General features: G+C 38.8%; 1 protein-coding gene across 3 annotated transcripts in view; it reads right to left on the reverse strand.

The window, feature by feature from the left end:
- Positions 1–1,750: 1,750 nt before the first annotated feature.
- Positions 1,751–27,859, reverse strand: part of LMBRD1 (LMBR1 domain containing 1) — a 99,395-nt gene continuing 73,286 nt past the window's right edge. Inside the window, exons 14-16 of one of the 3 annotated variants that reach the window (XM_075145285.1) lie at positions 21,970–22,048; positions 4,313–4,404; positions 1,751–4,147 (exon numbers count right to left, since the gene is read on the reverse strand). In XM_075145285.1, coding sequence (XP_075001386.1) covers positions 4,028–4,147; positions 4,313–4,404; positions 21,970–22,048 — 291 coding nt within the window. In that variant the 3' untranslated portion in view covers positions 1,751–4,027. Of the gene's footprint in view, positions 4,148–4,312; positions 4,405–13,331; positions 13,546–14,423; positions 14,583–21,969; positions 22,049–27,859 lie in introns of those variants that run through there. The other 2 variants (XM_075145286.1, XM_075145287.1) reach the window with 2 other exon arrangements.

Here is a 27,859-nt window from a genome sequence, read left to right on the forward strand (position 1 = left end):
TGCTATGCACAGCAGTAGTTACAAGTATTTTAGGATAAACCACATAACAGTTTCTACAAAGGGGTAACGTTTTTCAAAATGTTGTTGTAGGCCACTGCCCGATTCAGGAACTTGTTTTGAGAAAGTCAAATAATAAAACAGCTGTGAACCCAAGAAATACAATTTCTATGCAGAAGACGACATCATCTGAAGAGTTATGTTTACACTGATTATTCAGAAGCAAAACATGAGTATTGAAAAGGTTCATTAGTTTTCCGCTTAAATTGTCATATTATCCGAGCATGAAATTACCGTTCTACATGGCATGACTCTGGTACAGGTACACTCTACCTAGAAGTGAATTACTGTTTTCAGTGCAAAATTTCAAGTCCACCCTGAAATCTTTTCCTGAAGTCAAAGAAGAAAATACAAAAGTAGCAGATGTTTCTTTGCACTCTTTACTAGGAAAGGCTTTTCACTTGTTTCTGACAATCAGCAGGAAATCTGCTGCATACTGCCAGCTTTCAGCTAAGAAATAAAACAGACTATTACAGGCTTTATTGTATTTATGATTTGTAACTCTAGATAAATCACCAATCACTATAGAACAAGCAGCAAGATAAAGACCCATTTGGCATGTGTTGCTGCTGAATATTAAACATATTCCTGGTGACCATGGTTTATGCTTGATGTGTCAGCAAGATTTAAGGCTCACTAGTTTCTAAATGTTCATGAGCCTCCAGTACGGTAGAAGCTGACTAGAAAAGTACAACAACAACAACAAAAAAATCTAACTTAAGCCAGTTCTGACAATAGCACTACACCTACTCAGAAGTTTTGAAAGCTCACACTACAGAGATGGATTTGGAATATCATTCATATAATCAAAGCAGTGAAACAATTCTGATGCCTTTTTAAGTGACTTAGTCCAGAAAATTAAAATTTCTGAAGACTCAGTTGAAGATGTTAGATGTTTGCTTACAAGGTGTAATACTGTGTGGTAACATGACTGGAAAGTTCACATTTGCTCCAAAACCTGCAGAAAACTCTGGACTATCATTTCATAGCTAACAGCTAAACGAGTGAACTATTTCAATCATACTACAAGTGCTGCCACAGCAAGGATAACTTTGTGAAAGAAAAGTAATTAATTGTTTTATTTGCAAGTATTTTATTGAAGACAGCACAAGAGACAACTAGGAAATAATATACTGGAAGTTCTGTTTCTTAAAGTTCCTGCACGTATTGATCAAAGCCACGTATTTTAAACCAGGGCTATCATAAATTTCACAGCTAGTTTTCTTCCCTGGGTGATACTGGATGTACAAACCCAGTTGGTGAGTTTATCACACAATAAGCTTCAAAACCACCTCTAGTTCATTTTAAAGGCACAGTACAGTTAAAAATGTGAAATTTCCATCACATGAAGTGTTGATTAGAGGTGAATTCTTGAGTGTATACTCATTACAATTACAGTAGTGCATACAAAATCTTTTAAGGCCTTGTCAGTCAAATGGTTCACTGAACTCCTGAGAAACTTTAGTGGGGATGTGGCAGGTGAAGAATAATTCTGATTATAAATGCTGACAGTTATTTACTGCTTGTGTGACAGAGAGTGACAGCAAGTGTCTGAAACATTTGATCTCTCATGCAGAAGCCTGCTTCTTGCTGGCTGCAACTAGTAATGGGCTGGCTGTAAATCTGGTTAACACCTGGATTAAAAAAGTGGTACTTACTGAATCCTCCAATTAAAGAACAAGAGACAAACCTACCAATTCAAAGACAGATCATTTTATTTGTGCATATAGACTATTTAGACAGGAAACAGGACTGGATTGGGAAGAACCTGGAAATGAAGAAAAGCCTGGAAACAGGGGAGACCTATAGCAACATATACCTAGTGACTGGCCAGGCATCTTGGCCAGTGACTCCTAAGCCTGCATGCAACATGCAGCAGCTATGTGGCATGAAACCAACACCTTCCTGCTAATCTTCCCCAGACAAGCAGTGATCTCCCCAGTGAGAAGTTAAGATAGAACGGGTACAACTCTGCAAATTCGGGTATTGCAGCCCAATCTTATACCCAGAAAGATTAACAAACAAATCTGTATGCGGTACAGCCAAAGAAGGAAGTGATAATTATCATTGGTTAAAGCTGAGGATGAAATATGAACAAAACCCACAAAAAAGGAGAACATCCGAGAGTTGGCTTTATTTAAATTAGCTCGTGTAAGTTCTCCTCCGGGACATCCACAACAAAGTATACTCTAACTTCTTGATATCCTCCGGATGCAGCTTCTAGACAGTCAACATCAGGTTCCACCTTCCATTTGAGTTACTTGAACTTCTTATAAATAATTCAAATAATTATAAATAATAAAACTTGCAAGTTTCCCCAATGGTCATGTTTAAATAGTGTTCAGCTAATTCCAGTCAAAGGGAGCTCAGACTGCCTAGTCAAGTTTCAGTACCTACTATCAGTGTTTGAACACATCTCTGTCCCTTCAAATGTCTCATTGGTAGCAAGCTGATTGCTATAAGTTGAGCAGACTTGACTGCGTATTTGCAGCTTATGATCAAGCTACAACATCAGACATTCTTACAGGTTGCCACATAAACATGTATATTATTGGAGCAGTTGGTACAGAAGGCTTGTTAAAATACTTCAGTTTTGTTTGTTCCTGTAAGAGTCCAAACATCAGTTCCCTGTGTTCATGCATTAACTAAACAACTCACCTAAGACTTCTTGAAATACTGAAACTGAATTAAAGTTCAGAAGTTCCTGAGAGCCTGCTGTGCAGGAAAAGGCAGAGTGTTTTTAAAACAACTGAACAGAAACCTGTCAGTTTTAAGAGTTTGCAAACATGTAAGCAGGACATTATATTAATAATTCCCCTACATTTCAATAATTATTTAACAATTAGTCTTATAAAAAGATTACCTAAGTTACATTTCCATGTGCTTGCATGGACTATAATTTCCCTCAGGTAGCATTAGAAGTTGAAAAACCTGTACTTGTAAACATTTTCTCTTTCAGAGTCTACCAAAGGATATCTGAAGATATTTTTCAGCCTTAGAAATATAGCTCAGTAACTATATAGCTAAAATAACATTACTTTACAAAGACAACATGAATGACAACAATATTTATGAACCGTGTTTATATAAACATATTGGCTTGTAAACAAGTTGACAACATTTACATTAAATATTGAAAGAAAATTTCAAACTAGACAACTTGCATTAAAGAGAAAAATAAGTTAAAAATTAATCGCATCTTCATTATTCCATTGGTTATTACTAAGTCAGGCACCTGGCAGTTTCAGAACTGAACTGTACTAAAATAGTGCAACAATGCTGAATATTGTCATTTACACTAATGATTTCCTTTGATAGAGCAAAAGCCACCTCATAGTTACCTGAGGATTCCCATGGTAACTCCGTGGGGATAACAGTATGAAAATGACTTATTCTTCACAGACTGGGAACTCACTACTTAAGTAGATGGTTTTGGCATACTTTAAGGACAATCTCTTGTTAGCTATAGTTTTATATGGGAATCCCAGAAATGCCAGCAAAACTAATGCAAAAGTTAAGTCACATCCTTCTGAAAGTGTAAACCTCATCCAAATCTTTCTAGCAATGTTTACACCAGCTGTTTTGCAGGATTTTAGCTAGTTTTATTTATGAGCTTGAATAAGAAAGTCCTACAAATTAGGCATGAAAGTATTTAAGAAAACTTAAGTTAAGAAAAGCATAATGAATTATGAAATAGTTACAATAGTTCATCAAATTATACATCAGAAAGTTACATATATGTTTAACCATAAACCAATATTTTCTATATATTATTCAAACTCAGCTTCAATATTTGTTCTGATATATAACAGTGATACTCAAAAAGTGATACTCAGTTTTTTACCCCTTTAAGTGAGTACACTTATCTCCTCTATTTTTACAGGTGCAAAGATGCTTATTTGGATACCAATTCCACATGGGTATGACTTTCAACATAACTTTAAATTACATTTTTCTGGGCAAAAGGCTATCAACGGTAATAAACAGACAGTTCATCATCACTCATGTCTGAATCATCTTCATCCACTTCACCTTCAATGACTGATTTCTTGCCTTTGCAGCATGAAACAATTAATCCAATTAAAAAGACCTGCAAATTTAAAATAAGTAGTAGAAGTTACTATTATTCAATTAAGGGGCATACAAGAGCAATATATGTAAAACTGAATGGCAGCGTGGTGATGCAAATGATTCAATGACAACTACTGTAAGTTATCCAACTTGATTCAGTGATCTCTATAATCAAAGTACTTACTGCAATGAATGCCCAGTTCCCAAAGTAATAGGCAGCACTGAAGAACCAAAATTTATGAAGAAAGAGGTACGTCCGAGTAACAATACACTGATCTAAAAGGAAAGCAAGTAGTACTGATTAACACAGAACAAAAACATCAGCTAATTCCAATTTATAGGATAGTAATTCAACAGTTTTGGAGAGTATTTAGCTCTGAAGAACAATTACACTCCATTGCCCATGAGTGCTGGTCAGTTTTTAAGAATCACCTTTTAGAAGCCCAGGAGTGGGCAACTCCACTGTGTCATAAGTCAAGCAAGCGGGGCAGAAGACCAGCTTAGCTGAACAGGGAACTCCTCGTGGAGCTCAAGAGGAAAAAGGAACTGTATGATCTCTGGAAGCGAGGTCAGGCTTCGCAGAAAGAGTACAGAGCTGTGGTTTGTTTATGCAGGGAGAAGACATGAAAGGCCAAAGTTCAATTAGAGTTGAAACTGGCCAGTGTTGTTTCAGATAACAAGAAGGGCTTTTTAAAGTATGTTAATAGCAAGCAGAGGTGTAAAGAAAACATTGGACCAATACTTGTTAAGATGGTTATCTGACTAATAGGGATGAAGAAAAAGCAGAGGCATTCAATGCGGTTTTTGCCTCAGTCTTTAATAATACTGATAGACCTTGGTCTGCCTGGTCCCCTGAGTTGGAGGACCACAAGTGCAGGAACAATGACTTTCCATTTTGTGGACACTGAAATTGTAAGGGACCAGCTGAATGTTCACAAGCCCATGGGGCCTGATGGGATTCATCCCAGAGTTCTGAAGAAGCTAGCGGATGTTACAGCACGACCCCTCTTGATCATCTACCAAAGGTCTTGGGAGTCTAGGGAGGTACAATTTATCCTACAGATGTGTCAATTATTGTCTGTTCTGACACAGATCCTAATTACTCACCTCCCATTTTAGATAAACTATAGCCATAAAAAGGAGATACAAAGCAGGTTCTGTACTAGAAAAACCATTTCAGTACTTTGAAAAAATGTCTCTACCAGGATTGCATAATTTTTGTAAAAATCCAAGTCAACTACAATGTTGAGTCGTGTAGGCAAAAAACCTACCACATACTGGGCCTTTTGTGACCCAGACAGCAGAGGGCTTATTTGTACCCTGACAGTACTGTTAAATCTTACTCTAACACCATACATTGAGCCACATCTAAAAATACTTAGTAGTATTCGCCATTACGAAGTGGCAGATTTTCACAGAATTAAGAATCAAATTGTCAAGGCATTTTTAAGGCTGCAGACAGGTAGCAAAGGCTTGTATGGAACACTGAGCCTGTAACATTCCAGAGGTCATGTCAAAGGGCAGCCAGCAGGACATGCGAGCCAGCTGAGAAATCTCTCCAGTGCAAGGAGGGGTGCGCTGAGTTCGTGCTAAGGTATATCGTGATCTCCTGTTTTTCTCATTTACTATGCTTCAAACCCCACCTAAAGCCCATTTCAGAGCAGAAATTGGTATCTAAACAATTTGAACACTAGAGAAAGTAAGCAACCCAGAATTTACCTGTTTGTCCCTCAGTTCTGACCCCAGGTTTGGAAATACCCCCTAGGTGCAGCTGAAGTACAGACTTCCCACCTCCTAAACTTGTGAGTGATATGCTGCTGCTTATATAGTTTAACTTGTAGCAGCCATCTAACAAGCTGACAATCATCAGTTTCTGAAGGTAAATATATTATTTAAAGATTCAACTTCCACATTAGATAACTGGTGCTTTAACAATACCACATACTCACTATTTCCTGGGGAGAGAAAAGTTAGGAGTTAAGGACAGGTCTTTTTCAGGAAGGTCTGCTGCTTGACCTTGCCAAGATGATCCCTCCCCAAACTAAATCCTTAGATTTAGTGTCTAGAATGATTGTATCTAAATAGAGAAACAACTCCATTCCTTCAACAGTTCTCCAATGGATGGCTATAAGCTCTTCAGAAGGGACCGGCGAGGAAGGAGAGGCAGTGGGGTAGCCCTGTATGTTAGGGAGTGCTTCGACTGTCTAGAGCTCAATGATAGTGATGATGAGGTCGAGTGCTTATGGGTAAGGATGAGGGGGAAGGCCAACAAGGCAGATATCCTGCTGGGAGTCTGTTAAAGAGGGCCTAACCAGGATGAGGAAGCAGACGAAATATTCTACCAGAGGCTTGCAGAAGTCTCACAGTTGCTAGCCCTTGTTCTCGTGGGGGACTTCAACTTTCCGGACGTCTGCTGGAAATACCACACGGCAGAGAGGAAACAGTCGAGGAGGTTCCTGGAGTGTGTGGAGGATAACTTCCTGATGCAGCTGGTAAGCGAGCCCACCAGGGGAGATGCCTCGCTTGACCTGCTGTTCACAAACAGAGAAGGGCTGGTGGGAGATGTGGTGGTCAGAGGCCGGCTTGGGCTTAGTGACCATGAAATGACAGAATTCTCAATACTTGGTGAAGTAAGGAGGGGACCAGCAAAACCGCTACCATGGACTTCCAGAGGGCAGACTTTGGCCTGCTCAGGACACTGGTCGAGAGGGTCCCTTGGGAGAGTGTCCTGAAGGGCAAAGGGGTCCAGGAAAGCTGGACGTTCTTCAAGAAGGAAGTCTTAAAGGCGCAGGAGCGGGCTGTCCCCATGTGCCGCAAGAAGAACAGGCAGGGAAGACGACCGGCGTGGCTGAATGGGGAGCTCTGGCTGGGACTCAGGAGAAAAAGGAGAGTTTATCACTTGTGGAAGAAGGGGCAGGCAACTCAGGAAGAGTACAGGGATCTCGTTAGGTCATGCAGAGAGGAAATCAGAAAGGCAAAAGCCCGGCTAGAACTCAACCTGGCCACTGTCGTGAGAGACAACAAAAAAACGCTTTTGCAAGTATATTAATGACAAAAGGAGAGCCAAGGAGAATCTCCATCCTTTATTGGATGCAGGGGGGAACGTTGCCACCAAGGACAAGGATAAGGCTGAGGTACTTAACGCCTTCTTTGCCTCAGTCTTTAAGAGTCAGAGCAGTTATCCTCAGGGTACTCAGCCCCCTTAGCTGGAAGACAGGAATGGGATAAACCCACCATAATCTAAGAGGAAGCAGTTAACGACCTGCTATGCCACCTGGATGTTCACAAGTCTATGGGGCCAGATGGGATCCACCCAAGGGTACTGAGGGAGCTGGCGGAGGAGCTTGCCAAGCCGCTCTCCATCATTTACCAACAGTCCTGGTTAACTGGGGAAGTCCCGGACGACTGGAGGCTCACCAATGTGATGCCAATCTACAAGGAGGGCTGGAAGGAGGATCCGGGGAACTACAGGCTGGTCAGCCTGACCTCGGTACCGGGGAAGATCATGGAGCGGTTTGTTTGAGGGCGCTCACAAGCCATGTCCGGGACAACCAGGGGATCAGGTCCAGCCAGCACGGGTTCATGGAAGGCAGGTCCTGCTTGACCAACCTGATCTCCTTCTATGACCAGGTGACCCGCCTAGTGGATGAGGGAAAGGCTGTGGATGTGGTCTACCTGGACTTCAGTAAAGCCTTTGACACTGTCTCCCACAGCATTCTCCTAGAGAAGCTGGCGGCTCACGGCCTAGACAGGTACACTCTTCGCTGGGTAAAAAACTGGCTGGACAGCCGAGCCCAGAGAGTTGTGGTGAACGGAATTAAATCCAGTTGGCGGCCGGTCACGAGCGGTGTTCCCCAGGGCTCAGTTTTGAGGCCTGTCCTGTTCAATATCTTTATCAATGATCTGGACGAGGGGATCGAGTGCTCCCTCAGTAAATTTGCAGACGACACCAAGCTGGGCGGGAGTGTTGATCTGCTCGAGGGTAGGAAGGCTCTGCAGAGGGACCTGGACAGGCTGGATCGATGGGCTGAGGCCAACTGTATGAGGTTCAACAAGGCCAAGTGCCGGGTCCTGCACTTCGGCCACAAAAACCCCAGGCAATGCTACAGGCTTGGGGAGGAGTGGCTGGAAAGCTGCCCAGAGGAGAAGGACCTGGGGGTGCTGACTGACAGCGGCTGAACATGAGCCGGCAGTGTGCCCAGGTGGCCAAGAAGGCCAACGGCATCCTGGCCTGTATCAGAAATAGTGTGGCCAGCAGGAGCAGGGAGGTGATCGTGCCCCTGTACTGGGCACTGGTGAGGCTGCACCTCGAATCCTCTGTTCAGTTTTGGGCCCCTCACTACAAGAAGGACATGGAGGTGCTGGAGCGTGTCCAGAGAAGGGCAACGAAGCTGGTGAAGGGCCTGGAGCACAAGCCTTATGAGGAGCGGCTGAGGGAACTGGGGTTGTTTAGTCTGGAGAAGAGGAGGCTGAGGGGAGACCTCATCGCGCTCTACAACGACCTGAAAGGAGGTTGTAGCGAGGTGGGTGTTGGTCTCTTCTGCCAAGTAACTAGCGATAGGACGAGAGGAAATGGCCTCAAGTTGTGCCAGGGGAGGTTTAGATTGGATATTAGGAGAAATTTCTTTACTGAAAGAGTGGTCAGGCCTTGGAACAGGCTGCCCAGGGAAGTGGTTGAGTCACCATCCCTGGAAGTATTTAAAAGACGTGTAGATGAGGCCCTTAGGGACATGGTGTAGTGGGTATGGTGGTGTTGGGTTGACAGTTGGACTCGATGATCTTAGAGGTCTTTTCCAACCTTAATGATTCTATAATTCAATGACTTATACTTGATAAAACTAACAGAGTAATTTAAAATGCTAAGTTAAATAACACTTCATGCAGCAGACTGATTTCTGGAATCTATTACACAGTATCAGCAGACAAAAAGAAGTTAAACCAGGATTTCACAACCACTAGACACAAGGGATACAACACACAACTAGGCACATCGTGCAGATAATTAAAGTGCAAAACAGCTTAATTAGAGAAAGCATACTTCTCCAGTAACACATACAGAGTGAAAGCACACGGAAGGAATTTGGCTGAACTAATCCTTCCCTGCTTTTCCAGACTAACTCTCAGTTATGCAGCTGGTTCCCGCTCCCTGCCCCACCCCAGCCCCCTTAACATCAATAGTACTTACCCTACAAAAGAGGAAAAAACAAATTGTAAAGTAGCACACCACTCACAACATTCCATGCTAGCATGACATGTCCATAGAAAAGGTGAAGTTTCTGATAAAGTAAGAAATGGTGGTAAAGTGAAGATGTTTTATAATTGCAGATAGTATTGTCAACACCATCTGCAGCTCTCCAGCTGGTTACTTGAATTAAAAAACAGCTAAAAGACTTTCAAATGGGTCTCTACAGCAATTGGATTAAATAGATGATGGTAAATATTTTAGAACAGTTTGACCTTGAGAAAACATTTCTATGGAATGTGTCACAAGTTCAGCTAACTAAATTTTAGTTATTCCTTCTGAACCAAATATTCCTTCTATTACCAAATAGGCTGACATAACATGACATTTTTAATCAACTTATTCCTCCATATGACATAATTTAGAATAAGTTATAATAACCTGAATTAAGATAACTATTTGTTATCCAGAATGATCATTGTGAATATTACTGGCATATCTTGATCATTTGGAACACAAGTATAGGTGGAAAGCTACCAAGCCTCCGATACATAACTGCCATCTCTTTAAGAATATTACATAGTGCTGACCAGGCAAAACCAAGCAGCTGGGATACAAGACAAAACAATTTTTTAAACAAAGGATGACAAGTGCTAATAGCCACGACTACCTGAAGAGTCAACTATATTTTACTTCAAGTCCACTGATGAAGTTTTCATTCTGGTAAATTAGAAAACCCTTAGGCTCAATGTACTAATATTTTCAAACAAAGACTTCTTCCGAGAAGTGAATTAGCCAGTTTAAGATGAATAACAGGGATAAACAAATCTGATGACAAACAAATCTTAAAGCCTAAAAAGTCATTTCATGCACCAAAAACTCAAATTATGAGAACTTATTTACAGATAATGCAGTCTGTCTTTTCTGCATCTCAAAATACAGTTAGCTTTCACAAAAGCATATAGAAGGAAATAGTTTCTTAGGGAAGAGTTACAAATTGTTGTGAACAACATAATTTAAGAACACTGGCATTCTTTGGGAGTCAATACTGAAGTGCACACTTGTTTTACCTCTTCATTAATCAACTGGACAACAGATTATATCCTCTGTAAATCTGTTGATCCAGCTGGGGAGAAGTGGGGAGCAGAGATGGTAAGATTCACACTAGATGGTAAGATTCAGAGGGAGCTCATTTTTCCAGCCCCTTGAAATAGTCCTCAAAGTTTAACAGAGACAGGAGTCCTACACCTGGAACAAAGTGACACCGTGCAACAGTGCAGGCTGAGGGTTGACCAGATACAATGCAACTTTGCAGAAGGTGACCTCATGTCCCAGTAGACAAACAGAACACGTAGTTACCAGTGCTCATCTTCAAAAATGTTACTGAATACCAGGCTTCACTAACACAAGTACAGCCAACGTGTCCAGGGAAGTGATCGCTTCTTTCTACTCTGACTGGAACTGCATCTGCAACAGTGCCATTTTGGGCACCAGTAAGAAAGAAGCACTGACATACTGGAGCAAGTCCAGCAGAGGACCACTGCAACAGCTAAAGCACATAGCATACAATGAAGATGTGTTTGTTCAGCCTGGAGTAAAGGTGCTTGCAGGTATCTTACTGCTACCTCTGCTAGCTAGTGGGGACCTACAAAATTATTCCTAGACCTGCACAACAAAAGGACAACGGATGACGGAAGCTGCAGCAAGAAATATTCCTGTTAGATAATATGAGAAGCTTCACCATCAGCATAGTTAAACATTGAAGCAGGCTACCCAAAGAGGTTTCAGAATCTATATCGGTGGAGACGCTCACAACTGGATGGATGTGAGTAACCTGCTCTACTTAACCCTGCTGGGTGGTTGTACCAGACTACCTCTTGAGGTCCTGTCCTGCTCAAAATCATTACAATTCACATTACATGAAGGTAGATTATAGGGACATGCAGATCTAACACTAAACATGGTATTTTGGATGGAAAACCCAAACTGAGAATAAGAATGTCATCCACAGACAGATGAAGTTTACGTGCCCAATTTCAAGCAGAACCTAGTTTTGCTTAAAATACACTCAAAGCTACTTCCAAAGGAAAACCTGCAGCTTTACTGTGCTAGAACGTATAAGCATTGCATATTCTAAATCCTAAAAGCACTGAAGGCATGGCTTCAGGTATCCAAGAACACCTAGTGTTTCATATGGCCCTGCTGCCAATCATTCAAAAGCTGTGTTGCCAAAAGCTGTGTTGCTGCTTGCAGTCCAACTTGCAACTTGAGCTTCAAGAAAGGGTTTGATGTGTTTCCAAACTTAAGTTATACATTAAGTTCCAAAAGGTTTGAGATTTCACCTGGGAAAGTGTAATTAAGGGGAAACTTGCATTTCTTCCTTACAGGCATTACTTATGGGTCTGCATCTGGCCTGTGCCCCTACTCACAGTTTAGATCATACAACTTGGATAGGAACATTCATATGGGATGATGGTTAACGCACATCTCTGGTACCTCAGATGCAGCAGCACTTCAACAGCTGTGACATCTTTCTAGTCTTTTGTTGATTTCCAGATATTATTTCTCATTGTGCTACTGTGATACGATGACACACCTATTTTACTATTTACTGCCATTCCTGTATGCTTCATTTGGGTTACGTGACTTAAGACATGCCAGCATCTTATATCACAGACCAAACAACATTCCTATAGGCCAAGTCAGTTCTACTTTACAATAAAACAAGTCAACTGCCTCTAAATTGTTTTTAAAGATGCTCATATTTTCTTCCTATGGCTTTCCTGTAACAAAGCTAAAATGCATTTTGACAAATAGAATAAACAATAGAGCCAGAACAGTGGGCTTTGGATGCTGTAACCTGTGGAACACAGCTGGACAGACCACTCCTAAACACCTTTTACAAAGTTATCTGGCACCTACAAGTAGTATCAATGTTTTTCTCTGCCATAGTGTATCAGTATTTTAAACCAAGTGAGAAAAACACTAGGATTCCTACGAACTGAGAAGGTACAGGGCAAAGATTTCAAGCTTGAAAATAGACCCAGAGAAACATGCCTATACTTACCAGAAACTAAGCAATGGCAGAAGATGAAGCAGCCTTTGGATTATTTTACTTGAAAGATCTATGATAGCAAATGTTTTACTGGACAGTAGAATGATTCCCGAATAGGTATGCCCCTTAAGCAACTCACAAAGGTAAACTAAGGGCTCTGACAAAGCCTTGTTATTCTTAGAAAGGCAACATTTTCTTTGCAGCAATATATGTAATGCTTTTTCAACCTTCAAAATAAAAGAAACTTCTTAATTGGATATCTCATCTTGGACAAGAAGAGTTTTGTAACTCAGACCACTTATGAAAGACTACGGAAATGTGTAAGACCCATGGACTGGCTACCCGTAGCTATGGAGTACACAGAATAAAGAGTCCTATTATTTAGTTTTGTCTTGCAATTCAACATTTCACTAGGAAAGTCATGCAAACATTTATAGTCAATTTACTGTAATCAAACTGACCAAAAAAGTTAAGTAACTTTACCTGTACAAAGAAACTGCACGAGGAAGTTAATGGCCCACAAAAACCCATGACACTTCAACTAGGTAAGAAACCAAGTGACACCTAATGGTGTAAGATCCATACAGCCATATTCCATATTCATCATTGTGTAATGTCCAATTAATTTCTCTCTCAAGAAGCAGCGACACTTCCACTTCTAGTATAAATACCCATTGAGTGATCAGAGAGAGCGCGCACTACAGTACTGTAAGCAATCCTGAGATACATGTACTGGTTTTCCCATTTATTAAAAAAAAAAATTCACACACACAAAATAGTGGAAATAAGCAGCAAAAAAAATTTAGAAAAAAATACTCTGCTAAAGATTGAAACTTTAAAAGACCTGTTTCTGGTTCTGGCTTTGGTCACAGACCAAAGTGGTCAGATGGACAAGACAAAATAAGCTTCAGGAGTCTTCAGATATTAGCAGGTATATCAAAAGTTTTGCAATTACAAGTTTCTCCTTTGCTTTTGTACCTATCATCTTGCAACTTAACATCTTCATCTGTATTTCTCTAAGTGTTAAGGTCACTCCAGGACTTCCAACTTCCACAGAAGTTAGTGTTTAAGATTGTATTTCATGTACCACTTTCACAGGTTTCACTGGAAACAGATTCACGAAGTGGCAGTAACAGCTGCCCCCAGCCACAAATGCAGTATTTCTTTCTTTTCTTGTTGGCTAAACAGGGAAAAAAATGACTATGTTCTTAGCTGCCTGTTACTCAGCAATTTCTACAAAAGTGGTTTTTCTCACATTCTATTTGAGCACATCCCCACTTGTTTCATATTCTTCTCTGCTGTGATATATAGATAGAGAGAGATACATATACACACACACACACAAAATTAATACTAGCCTCATTCAGCTGTTGAGCCTGTCTTTGCACTTCACAGTCCAGTCCCTCTGCTGCTGCTTCTCTGGTTTCACTAGCTAAAATCAATCTGCTATACAAAGCTTTTACAATTTTTAGTTTGTGGCATCCCATACCAGTTACTTCTTTCCCTCAGCTAACTTTTTGCAGAAATTGCTTAAATCTTAATGTTGTCGCTCTTTCAGCTTTCACAATAATGCAAGTATTACAGAGGTTCACCACCGCTTGCCTCAAGGTTAACTTTGCAACAAATTTACACTTTTGATCCCTTATCAGATTGAAAAGCATGTTGGAAAACATACTACTAGAATTGGTTCATTCACATATAGCAAGGATCTGAAAACATTTCCCAACTGGTTGTATGTAGCTATGATATCTCCCCATTTAAAGAGATGTGAATCACGAAGCTTCCAACATTTCAAGCTGAGAGCACTCTGAAGTACTACAGTGCACTACAGAAGCATGAGTATCAAATCACTCAGCTGCAAACTACTGTTTAACATCAAACTATAATCTTTTTAAATATACGTCTAAATGCAAGCACAGAAAGCTGCTTACTGTTTCACCACAGTTGGTTTTGGTTTTTTTGGTTTCGTGGTTTGGTGTTTTTTTTTTGGTTGGTTGGTTTTTTTCAGGTTTTGGGTTTTTTTGTTTTGTTTTGGGGTTTGGTGGTTTTTTTTGTGTGTTTTTGTTTGGTTTTTTTTTTTTTTTTTTCTTAGCTGGAAGTGGTAGTGAGATGGCACCTAAAAGAGACCTGTAGAAACCAAAAGTCTAGCTGGATAAAGTCTAGTCCAAAAACCTACCTTATTCAACAAGAGCTGCTCAGTAGGTTTGGAATCAAATCCTGCCAAAGGAAAAGATTTAGCAGGCTAAGGAGGAGCCAGGAACTTGGAAACCAGGGACTAATGAGGAACCTGGAAAAACTATTTGGGACAAGCTATCATTTAGAAGACAAACTCTGCTTTTTTCAATGACTCAAGCTACAGATAAGTTGCATCCAATACCTCATATTGCGTATCTGCAAATGAAGCCCAAACTTATACAAACTTAGACAGCCAGAAAATGATGTAATCAATGTGAATCAGTCTGGTTTTATAATAAATAGTCAGATCTGATTTTGTATCAAAAGTTACAAATCTGCATAACCAATAGCTATTCGCAGTTACTTTGCGGTACATTAACTATTGCAGCAGTCATACAATTTCTTGATAATTATATACTATGAATGTTTACATTAAATGGCTCAAGAATCTGCAAGTCCCATCAGTGCTAGCGGGACTTGATACCGTAAGGAGGCTTCAGTAGGATCCTCCAAGATTTTGTGCTGAAAGGAGAAGAAAAAAGTCACTAGTCAAAGTTTCTGAATGCTAAATAATGAGAACAAAGTCCTATTGAGTGATCTGGGTCACATAACCATTTTTTCCAACAGTCAAATTTAAACAAAGTGGCATGTATGAACAGGAAATGCAGGACTGAGTTGCAGAAAAAGGGTACTAGATCTTACAAACAAGCAAGCACAAACAAGCTTTAGCTAAACATAGGCAAGAGTTGTCACCACTTCCCTCTATACATTCAAAGAGCCTATCAGTCCTCTTTTTGCCATTTTAGATTTGGAGTTCATCCTAGCACAGCTATGGGAAAACTGCACCCAGCTATAAGGTTTCTATTTTAGTTTGGTTATAGAGAATCTGAGAGGATGCCAAGATTTGCATGTATTAACAGATTAGAAGAAAACCATTTAATGAGATTCAAAGAGCTAAACCTGTTAATCTCATTTTTCGTAAGTTTTAAAGGATGACTTGATTTTAATGTTTATTAAATACCTTCAAGTGAAGAAAATACTAATGCTACGAGCCATGTGTATAGTGAAACAGATACAATGTTAACCAATGATGAAAATCTGAAGCCATATTAATTCCAAACAGAGATAGTGTCCTTTTTCTACAGGGAAGCAATAAAACACTGGATAAACCTGCAGAAGGAAAAAGTGTTTTCTGTGTTTCTGTTGAAACTAGATATCTTTTAAAACATTATGTACAATTTAGGTGAATTACAAACACTGGCCAGGTACATTTGTACACATGCCATATAATTGCTATTTCTTGCCTTTAAACCACTGACTTAAATTTGAACTTCTGCAAGAGATGTTTTCTGAGTCTCCCTTGAACATCTTATTTTTAAGTAACTAAAGGCAACAATTCTTATTTTAAAGACACAGCTATTGATAAACTTCGAAGGCAATATCTTAGGTATGAACATGGATTCCAGAAAGCAAGCAGTCAACGGACAGCATAACCTATCATTTTCATTCTAATCAAAACACTTTCCATTAGCTACCTACCACATTTTCAGCTTGGTACAAGCTTCAACTTATACTAGTTCAGACTTCTCCTTGAAACTACATTACACCACTTGATCTTCAATGTTAACCTCATTTTTGTCATGTCCTTTCTACTTGCCTCATACTGTCCTTAGCTGACCACTTAAGAAGGATGTCTGTCCTGTGTGACGATTCATTGTTTTCCCCACCTTGAGATCATGCTACATGGAAAAGAATTTGGAGGATGGGGAGATCGGTATTTATAGTCAACTAACACTCAAAGAAGCATTTGACAAAGCAGGGCAACTTTCAGTGCTGGAATGCCTCACTTATTCTCTGGAGAACAAAAACAGTTACGACTATCATTAAAGAGTCAAATTGAAAAGACCCAATGCCAAATTCTTTTAAATAAGAAGTTGGATGTGAATTAGTGATTTTCTCATTGACGATGCTCTGAAAACAATGGCTTCCTTCCCATCCTTTCCCATCTTCTGCCTCCTTCAGACACATAATTTATGATATAATTGACTGTAATCCAGTCATGTTTCTCTCTCATAGTTCAGACAGGATTCGCCCAGTCCAATGTCATTCACCCAACCTAGCTGCAGGACATGTCTTAGGCAGTGAAAAAGACCATCTTCATTAATTGATCCTTTCAATTCTACTGGGCAAGCCATATTTGAAGCTGGACAGGAAACATCTGTATGCAGCTTCACAAGCTCTAGTTACAGGCTGCTGTCTAAGTTGTCTGCATGGCTGTTCCTGAGCATGTTATATAGTCAATTCATCAGCCGTCTGTACCAAGGTAAAAAGATTATTTGATTACACCAGCAGAAGCAGCTCCCAATATTTCACTGAAAATATTTCCAATACATGTTGTCATTAATGTTTCTCAGTGATGAAAAAATTTGGTGGCATTGCTATTTATAGAGAGGCCAAATATGATGTCTTCTTTTGGTAAGAGAACTGCCTTTATTAAAAGGCATTTTGTAGACAAAGTATTGCTAGGTTTCTTATTCAAAGGGGTTCTTACACTGGGTTCATTACTTCCTTTTAAGAATGGGTGCATACCCCTCAATCCTTTGTACGGAGCTTCAACTCTTATTCCAAAGTACTGATAATATCACACCATATCACTTTACTGTTGGGCTTAAATCCAAGAGGTAATAGAACTAGGATGTTGATCCAAGAAGAGAATATGCAATTGCTTTACTGCTAAACTCCATTTAACATTTCAGAGTATTTAGTAAATGCAGCCTTTTCTCTCTCCAGTTATGATCTCCTGGAGGGAGAAGAGGGGTAGTTCAGAGCAACTCATATCTCTCCACAGTGGCGGGGTGCAGAAAAAAGCATAGGAATTGATGTTTCTACAACCGCATGTCCATGAATAATGTATTGCAGAAAAAGATTTACAGCGCTCTTAGCTACTTATAATATTTACAGCTGCCAAACAGGGCTTTCTGCAGTCAACCATGCACTATTGTGCTTATTTATATTGAGTTCTCATGATTAGAGAGGACTTCAATAGTGTTAGGTATAAGTAGAGATTCAGGGTAAAGTACTAGTAAGGTCATTCAGTAAAGTAACAGGAAAATGGATAAAGTCCTCACTAAAACCCTCATTTAGGCTTTTTGTGAAGTGTTTTATAACTTTGCAAATTAATTCATTTAAAACAACAATTTGGAAGTGGTAATCTATGGTCATAAGATACTTAATACAAAATTACTAATATTGAAGGTTCTGAGCAACTTGCTTGTGCTTTCACTTTGCATGTCTCCTGGATTTCTCTGAAGGAGAAACAAAGAATATGTTCCTGTTTTGGCATTCATATTTGGGGTTCCTTTCCAGCTTGAGTAATGCCTACATCTAGTCTTTATTCAGCCTAAAATAAAGCCTGAGGTCTTGCACTTGTTGATTTCCAGCTGAGGAGAGAGTCCTATAAGAAGGTACAGATCTAATAAGCACAGTAAGTCCTGCTCAGTTCAAAGCCTTAGAAATGGAGGTAACCTTTTTTCTTTCCCACTTTACATGCAGTTGGAGTCAGTGCAGGTCTATGCAAAAGGCCCAGCAGACAGGCTGTACCCAGCATTTAGCAGGCCTCGGGTAAGGCTCATTTCCCCAATTAAGGAAATGAGAGAATCCAAGTCAAGGGGGATTCATAGCAGGTTCTGCATTTAAAGTGAATGATGCTTAAAAAACAACTTTCATGGTTTTCTGATCTAGAAAGAGGCAGATGATGATGATCAGATCTCATAACTAAGGTTGGGAAAAGTCTTGTATACAGGCTTGCAGCTGAGTCATTGCTCATTTACATTACATCTCATTAACCTGTTTAGCTAAACCTACACCAAGTTTTCAATGCATTAGTCCAGCTGCAAGAGTCTTAATCACATAATTGAACTCCTTTGCTTGACCTTATGCTCAACTGAACTGTGGACCCAACAGCTCAGCTGGCATTAGTCCTTGAAAACAATGATCAAATGAGATCTTTGTATCAAACGCTGAAAACTAATGCTTGTTTTGCCTATAACAAATACATTAAATTTGCTGCTCCAAAAGACTATTTAAAAAGCTTTTAAAAAGTCTATGTTAACCAGAACACAAGCCTTTTGTGCAAGATGTTTAAATGTAACTAGAAAAAGTACTTTATTGAGTTATAAGATGTAGCCTGCTCTATTACTTTTTGGCTTCTGTTCTGTTTCACATAGTTATGCTATCACAGCCTCTGGCATTCAGTATAAAGCAGATTCACCTCCTGCATACCAGAAGTAAATAGAGACAAGCTTTGCTGCATGAAACCAGACAATATAACGCTAAAACCCCACAAATTATATATTTAACAGTAAATACTTGTGTTTTTTATAAGACTGTATTTTAACTGCCTTATGTTTCTTCAGAAAGTATAATTGTCCTTTTCATCAAGCCAAACACTAGTTTGAAACATATATAGAAAACACTGCCCATTAAAGCCTGAAGTTTTAACAATATTGAAGTTTTTAAGAGTATTAGTTGCTACAACAAGATCAGATCAGGTCTCTCTACCATCTCAGAAAGAAAAAATGTACTTAGTTACAGTAAATAGAGATCATATCTACAACATCTGAGTAATCAATAAAACAGAGCAGATTGCTATAAGCTTATCTATCAGCACAGCCATTAAAAGGTCATAATTTGTTTTATGTTTAAAGAAAAATACCTATTAGAATTCATTCAGTTTAAATAAAACAATATAAAGCAAATGCTGAGAAGACAAATCGATATTTGCATTTAGTTCCAGTTCAGTGGTTTACATAAGATAAAACCCTATTAGCAGAGAAGTCAATAAAAACTACATGTGCTTGGCCAATCTTTATCTTAACTTGAAGGTAGTTGCATCTATTTTTGCTCTTAAAAACAAGAGAAATTGTACTTAAAAATCTAGTTCCTACCTTTGAAATAAGTTTCACTTGTCAACACATTCTATCTGATCACAAAGCATGAGAGTAGCATCTACAACAGTTTTTTTCATTAGTTTTCATTATCAGGTATGAAAAATGGCAGGTATGAAAAATTCCAAGGCAAGCATTACATTTCCACTTTCTAAAATTGACTGGATGAAACAGTGAAGAAAGTGTTTTCACTAATGCAACTTTTTTTTTTTTAAGTTGAGCATTACAAAATAAATTTCTTTCATTTATAAAAACACTTTAATGGCCTGACTGTATCTGTAGTTAATAGAACTCTACTATAGCCTTTTGATCACATTAACGTTCACATTTAAGAAATATCCATCCATCTTCTACTTACACTAAGTTAGCATAGGACAGCATATCAATATTTTCTCTATCTCTTTCCTATTAAGAAAGGAGAACATGACTCAAAGATACCCAGTGCAACAACACATGTTAATGATGGCAAACCAAAGCCATCATTTACGCAGGCCAACTCATGTTCATCAGAACACTAGTTTTAAGCATCAGCTATATTGTTTCCATTGATCAAAGCAAATTAGGAAAAAAATTATGCAAAGTATTCAAAGTACTCAAAAGATAACATCAAGCATAGGTGGAATTTAGGAAGTTTATTTCAGTCCAACCCTAGTTCCTACAATTAAGCAACAAAGTCTGAGGAAATCAGACTATTTGAATTTCTCCCAGAAAAGCCAAGACTAATGAGCTTATCGATGGGCGAGTATATTCTTCTCCCAGCAAATACTAGCCAAGCCAAGAAGCTGTTTACAAGAAAAAGATCTGTACAACCTGCTCAAAGTGGTCTCATTTTGAAAGATGACAAATTTTGCTCTTCTAAACTCTATCACAGAAAGGTTTCTATTTTTAATCACAAAAATATGACAGCTTAAATATGAATTGAACGATTACATTTGTCAAAATATCAAAACACCTAAAACTCCATTGAGTCTAAAAATAGCCATCAAAAAAAAAAGGTGGATGAATGATTTATTTGAAGTATGGGGGAGACAGGAGAAAAATTCTTCCCTCTTGGGAAATGATGTGACCCACCAGGAATAAGACTAACACCTACATACTAAATTTGAAGACGAGTTTAAATACAAGGGAACCACCTTGCAAAAGAGACCACAACCTGATAGATTGCGAATAAAGAACTAATGGTCCAGTTATCTCCACTAGTACAAAAAATTGTTTAAAATTAAATATTATCTTTCCCAACAACACAAGAAGGAAGAAAACCTAAGGAGCTGCTAAGATCTTCTAGAAGCATAGTCAGAATTCAGTAGTTACAGAATATTGATAATAAGATGAGAATACAGGACAACTACTTATCTTTTCTGTCAATTAACAAACACTGTCAAGCCTTTTTGTAAGTATATAAATGCATATGTAATTCAACTCCTCTGAAAGCTCCTCTGAAGAGCTGAAAGTTTGCCAGAGCGAGAACAATTGAAAGCTTCAGCCTGAAAAAATCTGGACCATTCTGAAGACCATAAATCTTTTCCCAAGATCAATTTTTTAAACAAGAGACCAAAGCAATCGATAAAATTGATGGTGACCTTAAACAGCAGTATCAGTATTGCAATGGCTAGTGCAATTCAAACTGTAAAAATTGTTCGTATGCAGAGGGAAAGGAAGGGGAAAGGCAACATTGTAAAAAACAAATCCAGCATGATTTCAGTTAGCTTGTTTTTTTAATGAAACCAGGCTAAAACTCATTCCTAGTTTTAGCCAAGTTTCATAGGGGAATAAAGATTAAATAAAATGTTACCATTCTCTCAAAAACAAAAAAGCTCCACAATTATCCATTTGCTTGCTAGTCACTACTCACAGCTCCAGAATATCCACAATACATCTTCTGCCCAAATAACTGGTCAAAAATGGATAGTTAATAACACGGATGAGCAGGAGTTATACTGGATGTTATAAGGAATGATAAATTAAGAGTAAGAGGATTACAGGAGAATAGTCTAAGATATCAAGTACCACTGGTATTGTTGCTCATGGAACAGCCCATGTTTCATCTTAATAAAAACTGCAGAATTCTCTTACCTGTGAAATTGCACTGAGAGTTCAGATCTTAGTTTTCCTGAGTACATTGCAAAATTTGATAGAATATTTCTCTGCATGTTTTATGATAAACATATACTCTGAAGTGACACTTCAGATGCTAAATTATTCATCGGCTACAGTTTATTTTTAAGGTCTTCTACATACATGTTAAAGCAAATGGGAGATTTTAAAGTTAACTGGAGTGTATTGTTACATATGGTTTCTACTAAAAATATTTAATTCATTTGAAGAAATTACTAAGTTGTAAGCAAGCTGTTTTCTGGACATAGCTATACATCAAAGCTTCATATTAGACCAAAACAAATCAAAGCCGTGAAGAGATTGAGCTGCTTGTTACAGCTGACCATGCACATATAACATAGGAAATACAAGAAACTAATTTATGTTACCTTCAGGTGCATCTGCATCACAGTCTTTAGATACAAATGTTGTCACATTCCTTGGCTGGCCATCAATTGTCTTATTACTCTGCGTTATAAATACAGAAAATTAGTACGTTAGTCTACCAGCAATGTTCTTCCATACACGATGATAGTATCTGAAACAAACACATCTCCCAATAAATTATTAATTTTATAAAAAAGGCTTTGACAAACCTCTTACAATATTCAAAAGGATTAAGATCGTTTTTGAACAGTATATGCAGAGTAAGCTGTAAGTGGTACAACATGAACATTTCTAAATATGCTTTCATTTAGAAAAAATGAAACTCGTGAAAAAAAAAACTTCATCTCTGAAATTAAACCTTTTAACTGTGCATAAAATGAATTTGGAATTCAATTTTGGTGATGAAGATACCGTGGAAGTGTTAGGCTTGCATAATGATACCGAATACAGTTTACATCTGGTCTAAAAGCCAGATGATATCCAATATACTTAGATAGCCAGAGTGGAGGAAAACAAATTATGCTGAAGTGAACTATTGAAAACACAAATATTCCTGTTTAAATGTCTCAAATCTTTGCAAAACTGATCCTTTCAGAGACTACATGGAACTCTATGTACCAAACTTACTTTTGAATAATCAGTGAATAATTTTAGCAGAGTCCAATGCAAATCCTTTGTACTACATTGATTTCTTCATAGACTAACTCACTTCAAAGGGTCTCCTATCTACTGTACTTACTTTCACCCTCATGATTTCCTAAACAGGAAGGCCTCTAAAGAAATCAGTAAGGGTCAACAGGCTGAAGAAAACATGTCCCTTAAAATCTACCAGAAATCAGTACAAGCTGGCACATAAAACTAAGTGTTTCTCTGACAACTTAATTGACAAAGTTTACTTAATATTAAGTAAATTCAGCTTTCATTCTGAACATTCAAGAAAAACAACCAAATGTCTATCCTAAAAAGCAGCAGTTTGTACGAACAGTTAGCTTTGTTTCACGCAAACACATGGAAGCATGGAGACCACTACTGCCTTTAGAAGAAACCGATCCAAAAGGAATATGATTAGGCACAGGAATCAGGAACTAAAGTGGAACCAAAAGTAAGAGGACAATGTGTGGATAGAAACAATAGGATAAGAACAGAAGACATGAAGTTTCAATTATTCAGTGTACATTTAGCAGTGGTCAAGCTCCAGGAGTTATTCCAGCTGGCTGTCACCATTACAGCTTACACTGCTCAGTCATAGAGTGTGCTTCTTTCAAAAGAACAGCATTATATATTGTACAATTATGCAGGGGCATACAAAAAGCACAGAACAATCAGAATCTTGCCATTTCGAAATTTTGTCTTCTTTTTTTTCATTTTGATTTTATTCATTTTGATTTTAAAGTAGTAGGAATTTAAAGTACAACATGCAACAATAGCTAGACCTGCGGGTTTCCTTTGATAACATCTACGCTTTTTTCCAGGTTTGATATCATTATGTTCTCCGTGAACACTCCTGTAATTAAAGACTTCTGACATATCTGGATTCAACTCTAAATGCCTTCCACAAGGTCAAGGCACTGGGGTGTACCTTAAAGTCATAAAACCAGCCTCTCTTTTCCTAGCAATCTTTTCTTCTCTCCTACACAAGGCAAAACCTTGTAAAGGTCCACTGAAAGTTTTCTACCTTTTCACAAAACAGACATGAAAAAATTGAAAGATGTATTCCAAAACAGAAATATAAAGTAAGGCATTTCATGGTATTAACCCTTCCTAATAAAAGTTAAGAACCACATTTGCCATGCTAAAAGGAATGAGAATCTCATTAACTCTATCAGTTGAACACCATTCTCATTTTTACATAACTAGAATTTCTAACATTCAAATTTAAGATTCTTTAATATATAAGTAGTACTACACAAAGCAAACTACACAAGTATTAAACAAAGCAAAAGTAGTCTTACACAAAGCTAACTCACACAGAAAAGAAATAAGTAGAAAGTTATTACTTATATTGAAGGATTAACTAAAAACTAACAATATTTATGGTAAGACTCAGCAAGAGTTCAGTATCACTTCATCCAGTGAAAGAAATTAAAGAAAAAAAAAAACACAAAAAAAAACCCCAAACCCACACCTTTGCCAGCACAGAATTGGTTTCTACATGCTAGAACTCTTCCAAGCAGGTCCCTGAACAGGCCAGAATCTGCTCTCCTGAGTCAAGGATTGTAATACTACTATTTGCCCTGTTCTCTCCTCTTAGGATCCTGAACTTTCACCATCTCATGCTCACTGCAGCCAAGATTGCCCTTGATCACTTCTTGTTTTCAGCACCAGGTCCAAGACAGCATCTCCCTATTTCAGCTCCTCAATTGCCTGTGTCAGGAAGTTGTCATCAGTGCACTCCAGAAGCCTTCTGGATTGCTTGTGCTCAACTGTGTTGCTTTTCCAGCAGATACCTGGGTGGCTCAAGCCTCCTATGAGGACCAGGGACTGCGAACATGAAGTTACTTACGGGTGGCTTAAGGGATCATCTGCTACTTCCTCCTCATCAGGCAGCAGACAATATCACCCGTGCTGATCTGCCCTCTAATCCTAACCCATAAGCACTTAGCTGGCTTACCCATCCCACAGCAAAGCTCCACACATTCTCACTGCTCTCTCACATAAAGGTCAACTCTCCCTACTGGCCATCCCAGCCTGTCCCTCTCAGAGCCCACACCTAGCCATGGCAGCACTCCAGCTGGGTGAGCTATTTCACCACATCTCTGATCCCAGGGAGACTGCAGACCTGCAACTGCATGCAAACTTCTAACTCCTCCTTTGTTTCCCTTCCTGTGCGCATTAGTATTCAGATACTTCAGAGGCACCCAAGTTGCTCTGATTTCCCAGAAAAGGTACAAGACCTTTGCCCTTGCTGGTGTTCCCTCAGCACTTTTGTATTAGCATAGTGCCCCTTTTGCCCTGCAGGGCACGGAGAAAATGACTGGACATGGAAAAGATGCATAAGTGACAGCAGAGATGTGTCTACAGAACAATTCCTCAAAATAATTTACTTAGCATTAAGCAGTAGAGCACTTGAATCTCAGACATTTTTAGCATGAGTATTGTCAGAGTAAAACTCTAGTGTTCCAGTTATCACATCCAGTTCAAACCTGAAAGCAGGATGCCTCAAGGACAAATGGGAGACAAAACCAAGTACAGTAACTCAGTATGTGTGCTTCAAGAGCTGACACATTTTGGACACTTAAGGAAATAGCAAGCTATCATATAAAAGGATTAGGTTACACTTATATAATTTGTTCCTGCTTATGTTCAGGATCAAGAACTTAAAGATCTGTTTGAGCACTTGGCCATCTAAGGGATACTTCTGGGTTTCTGCTGAAGACAATGGAGACATTCAGTGTCCTGCACCTTAGCTCCACTCCTCCGAATTATCTATGTGAAGGCTGAGAAAGGAAAGTGACCGCTGCTGCTCTGGCCCTCAACAGGGGAAAAGTATCAGTTTCAGCTATGGCAAATGCTGGCTTTTTAATTCCTGTCTGGGCCAATCAAGTCTTACAGGCCTATTAGGTAGAAACATCAGCAAGCAGTGGTCTTTCTTCTAGACAAATGGAGAAAAACTTGGCCTCATTGAACAGAAATAGCAATTACACTTCAAGTATGGGCAAAGTTACTTTTTTGCTGCAAAGCTGAGAAGGCCGGGATGTGGAGAGTACTCTTTACCTTTGTGAAAGGCTATAAAGAGACTCATGGCTGATTAGCAGATGTTACAAAGGTTGTCTTAAGAGATGAAACCAAGCGTTCCTCGGTGTTTGAAGAACTATGCAAGTTGACCAAAGCCCTACACAGGACCTTACCTTACACTGGTAAGGGCACTGTATTCAAAAGAAACTTTCAAAAGTTTCCTACAGACATCATAGCTGAAGACACTTTCAATTAACTGGGGACACATGCTTTGAACATCCCAACGGTCAGAGTTAAATAAAGCAAGTAGCCCAGGTCTAGCTAACATTAATTGCCTCACAAGAGCTCCATTCTTCTACACATATTTAATTATCAGGAAAAGTCAATAGCACTTCAAAGTTAAAAGGTCTTGTCAAGAGTAACAGTCTCCAAAGAAAACGGTTCAAGATACAAACAGGATTCTAACCTGTCTAATGCATCACTATAGATTTTGGTTACAAATTAGTTTGACAGGTTACTAGATTGGGAATTACTGTAGAGCAAAGAAAAGGGGGAAGTGCTCCTTTTACACACTGTCTTTGTGCGAGCCACCAGGTTCTGACACACATGTTTATCAGCCCACTCATCTACTAAGCTGACTTGGAATATTGTTTATTTATTGCTTGGTTCTGTACAATGTTGGTTACCAGTGGTGTTACTTTAAATGATGAAATTGACTGGTGTGTGAGCAATGAAAACCTACACTGTGCAAGCAAACTGGTGCATACAGCTTCCATCATCAGGAAGCTTGCCATATGCACAAAATGTATTTCACTTGCCCAGTTCCTCTGTGTGTTCCTGGCTACTCCTCAGTTCCATAATAACCAATGCATAACTCTCAAGAACCTCCTCTTGCTAACATCCACAGAAAAATCTGTTGCTCCTTTTCATTCCCAGCCACCACCTCTCCTCATTTCAAAATACAAAAATTTAACATCCAGTTATCAGGATAATCAGACACAGAAAGTGTGTCTGGTACATTCTGAAAGATTCTTTCAGAGGATGTTGTCTGAAAACCTTGCATTTACTTGGTATGCCAGAGAAGTCCAGATGCAATTTACCAGCATACTCTTTATGCTTCACGTTATTTTACCAATAAAAAACCAGTTTCTACCCAAATTACTTTATACACTTTAAACACAGCTTTTTGAAATGGGACATAAGAAGCTGAAGATCCAGGATGGCTATCTTGACCATAACATTTTTTTAATCCTTTAAATAAAAAAGTTGTAGCTCTACTCAACCATTCCAGCTAATCCTTCTTGCACTGCTGACCAGGACTGTATTTCAATAGCTGTTTGAATGGCATGAGAGCCTCCCTATTGCTATGCTCCATCCTCTTGACCCTTTTCATTACAAACTATATATCTATGTTCAGATACGATTTGTCATAACAAACACTTGCACGTTAGCTGTTTAAGTAGCAATCCTTCTGCTCCCCTCAATATACACACATTTTATTTTACTGAAACATTGCTGTTTTATTCATAAAGCAAAACAAACTGCTAGCTACAGTCTTTATTATTTGCTTTTCTCCTCAATCTTCCATATTATCTACAAGCTTTATCATGAAGGATATTTTTCTCAGGTCACTGAAAGGCTTAAAGACTAGCTTGGTAGGATCCTTAATGAAATTGTCCTTCACACCCTTCCACACATAACGGTTCTGCACTGTAATTAGAGACATACAATCTGTCTACAATATAAAAAAAACCCACAAAACAAAAAGCACCAAACAAACTGCCTTTTTGCAGGGATTTAAGCTCATAACTAACTCAGGTATAGCTATATGAGTTCTAGGCTACATACACAGTAAGTAATCATGACAGGAGTTCTATGTAAACTTACCACAGAAACAAACCGCTTTTCTAAACTGATTTTCAGCTTAGTTTCTTGCTGCTACTACCCCAATTCTGACAAGTTGAGCCAATTTATAGAAACCTAAGCATGTTTATTTTGTATTAGTTATATCTAGCATAAAATCTAATAAAAATGCATTAAACTTCCTACATACCAAATATTCGAGTCCCCTACAATGATTCTATTATTGTGCTTGGATTGATATCAGGACGACCAACCTCTCATTACCAGACACAATTTATATGTAAAAAGAGCAGAAAAGTATCATTTATTGAATGCTTCACTTCCTGCAGTGACAATTCTACCACATCCACTCAG

Source organism: Calonectris borealis, chromosome 3, assembly GCF_964195595.1.
Source record: "Calonectris borealis chromosome 3, bCalBor7.hap1.2, whole genome shotgun sequence".
NCBI lineage: Eukaryota > Metazoa > Chordata > Aves > Procellariiformes > Procellariidae > Calonectris > Calonectris borealis.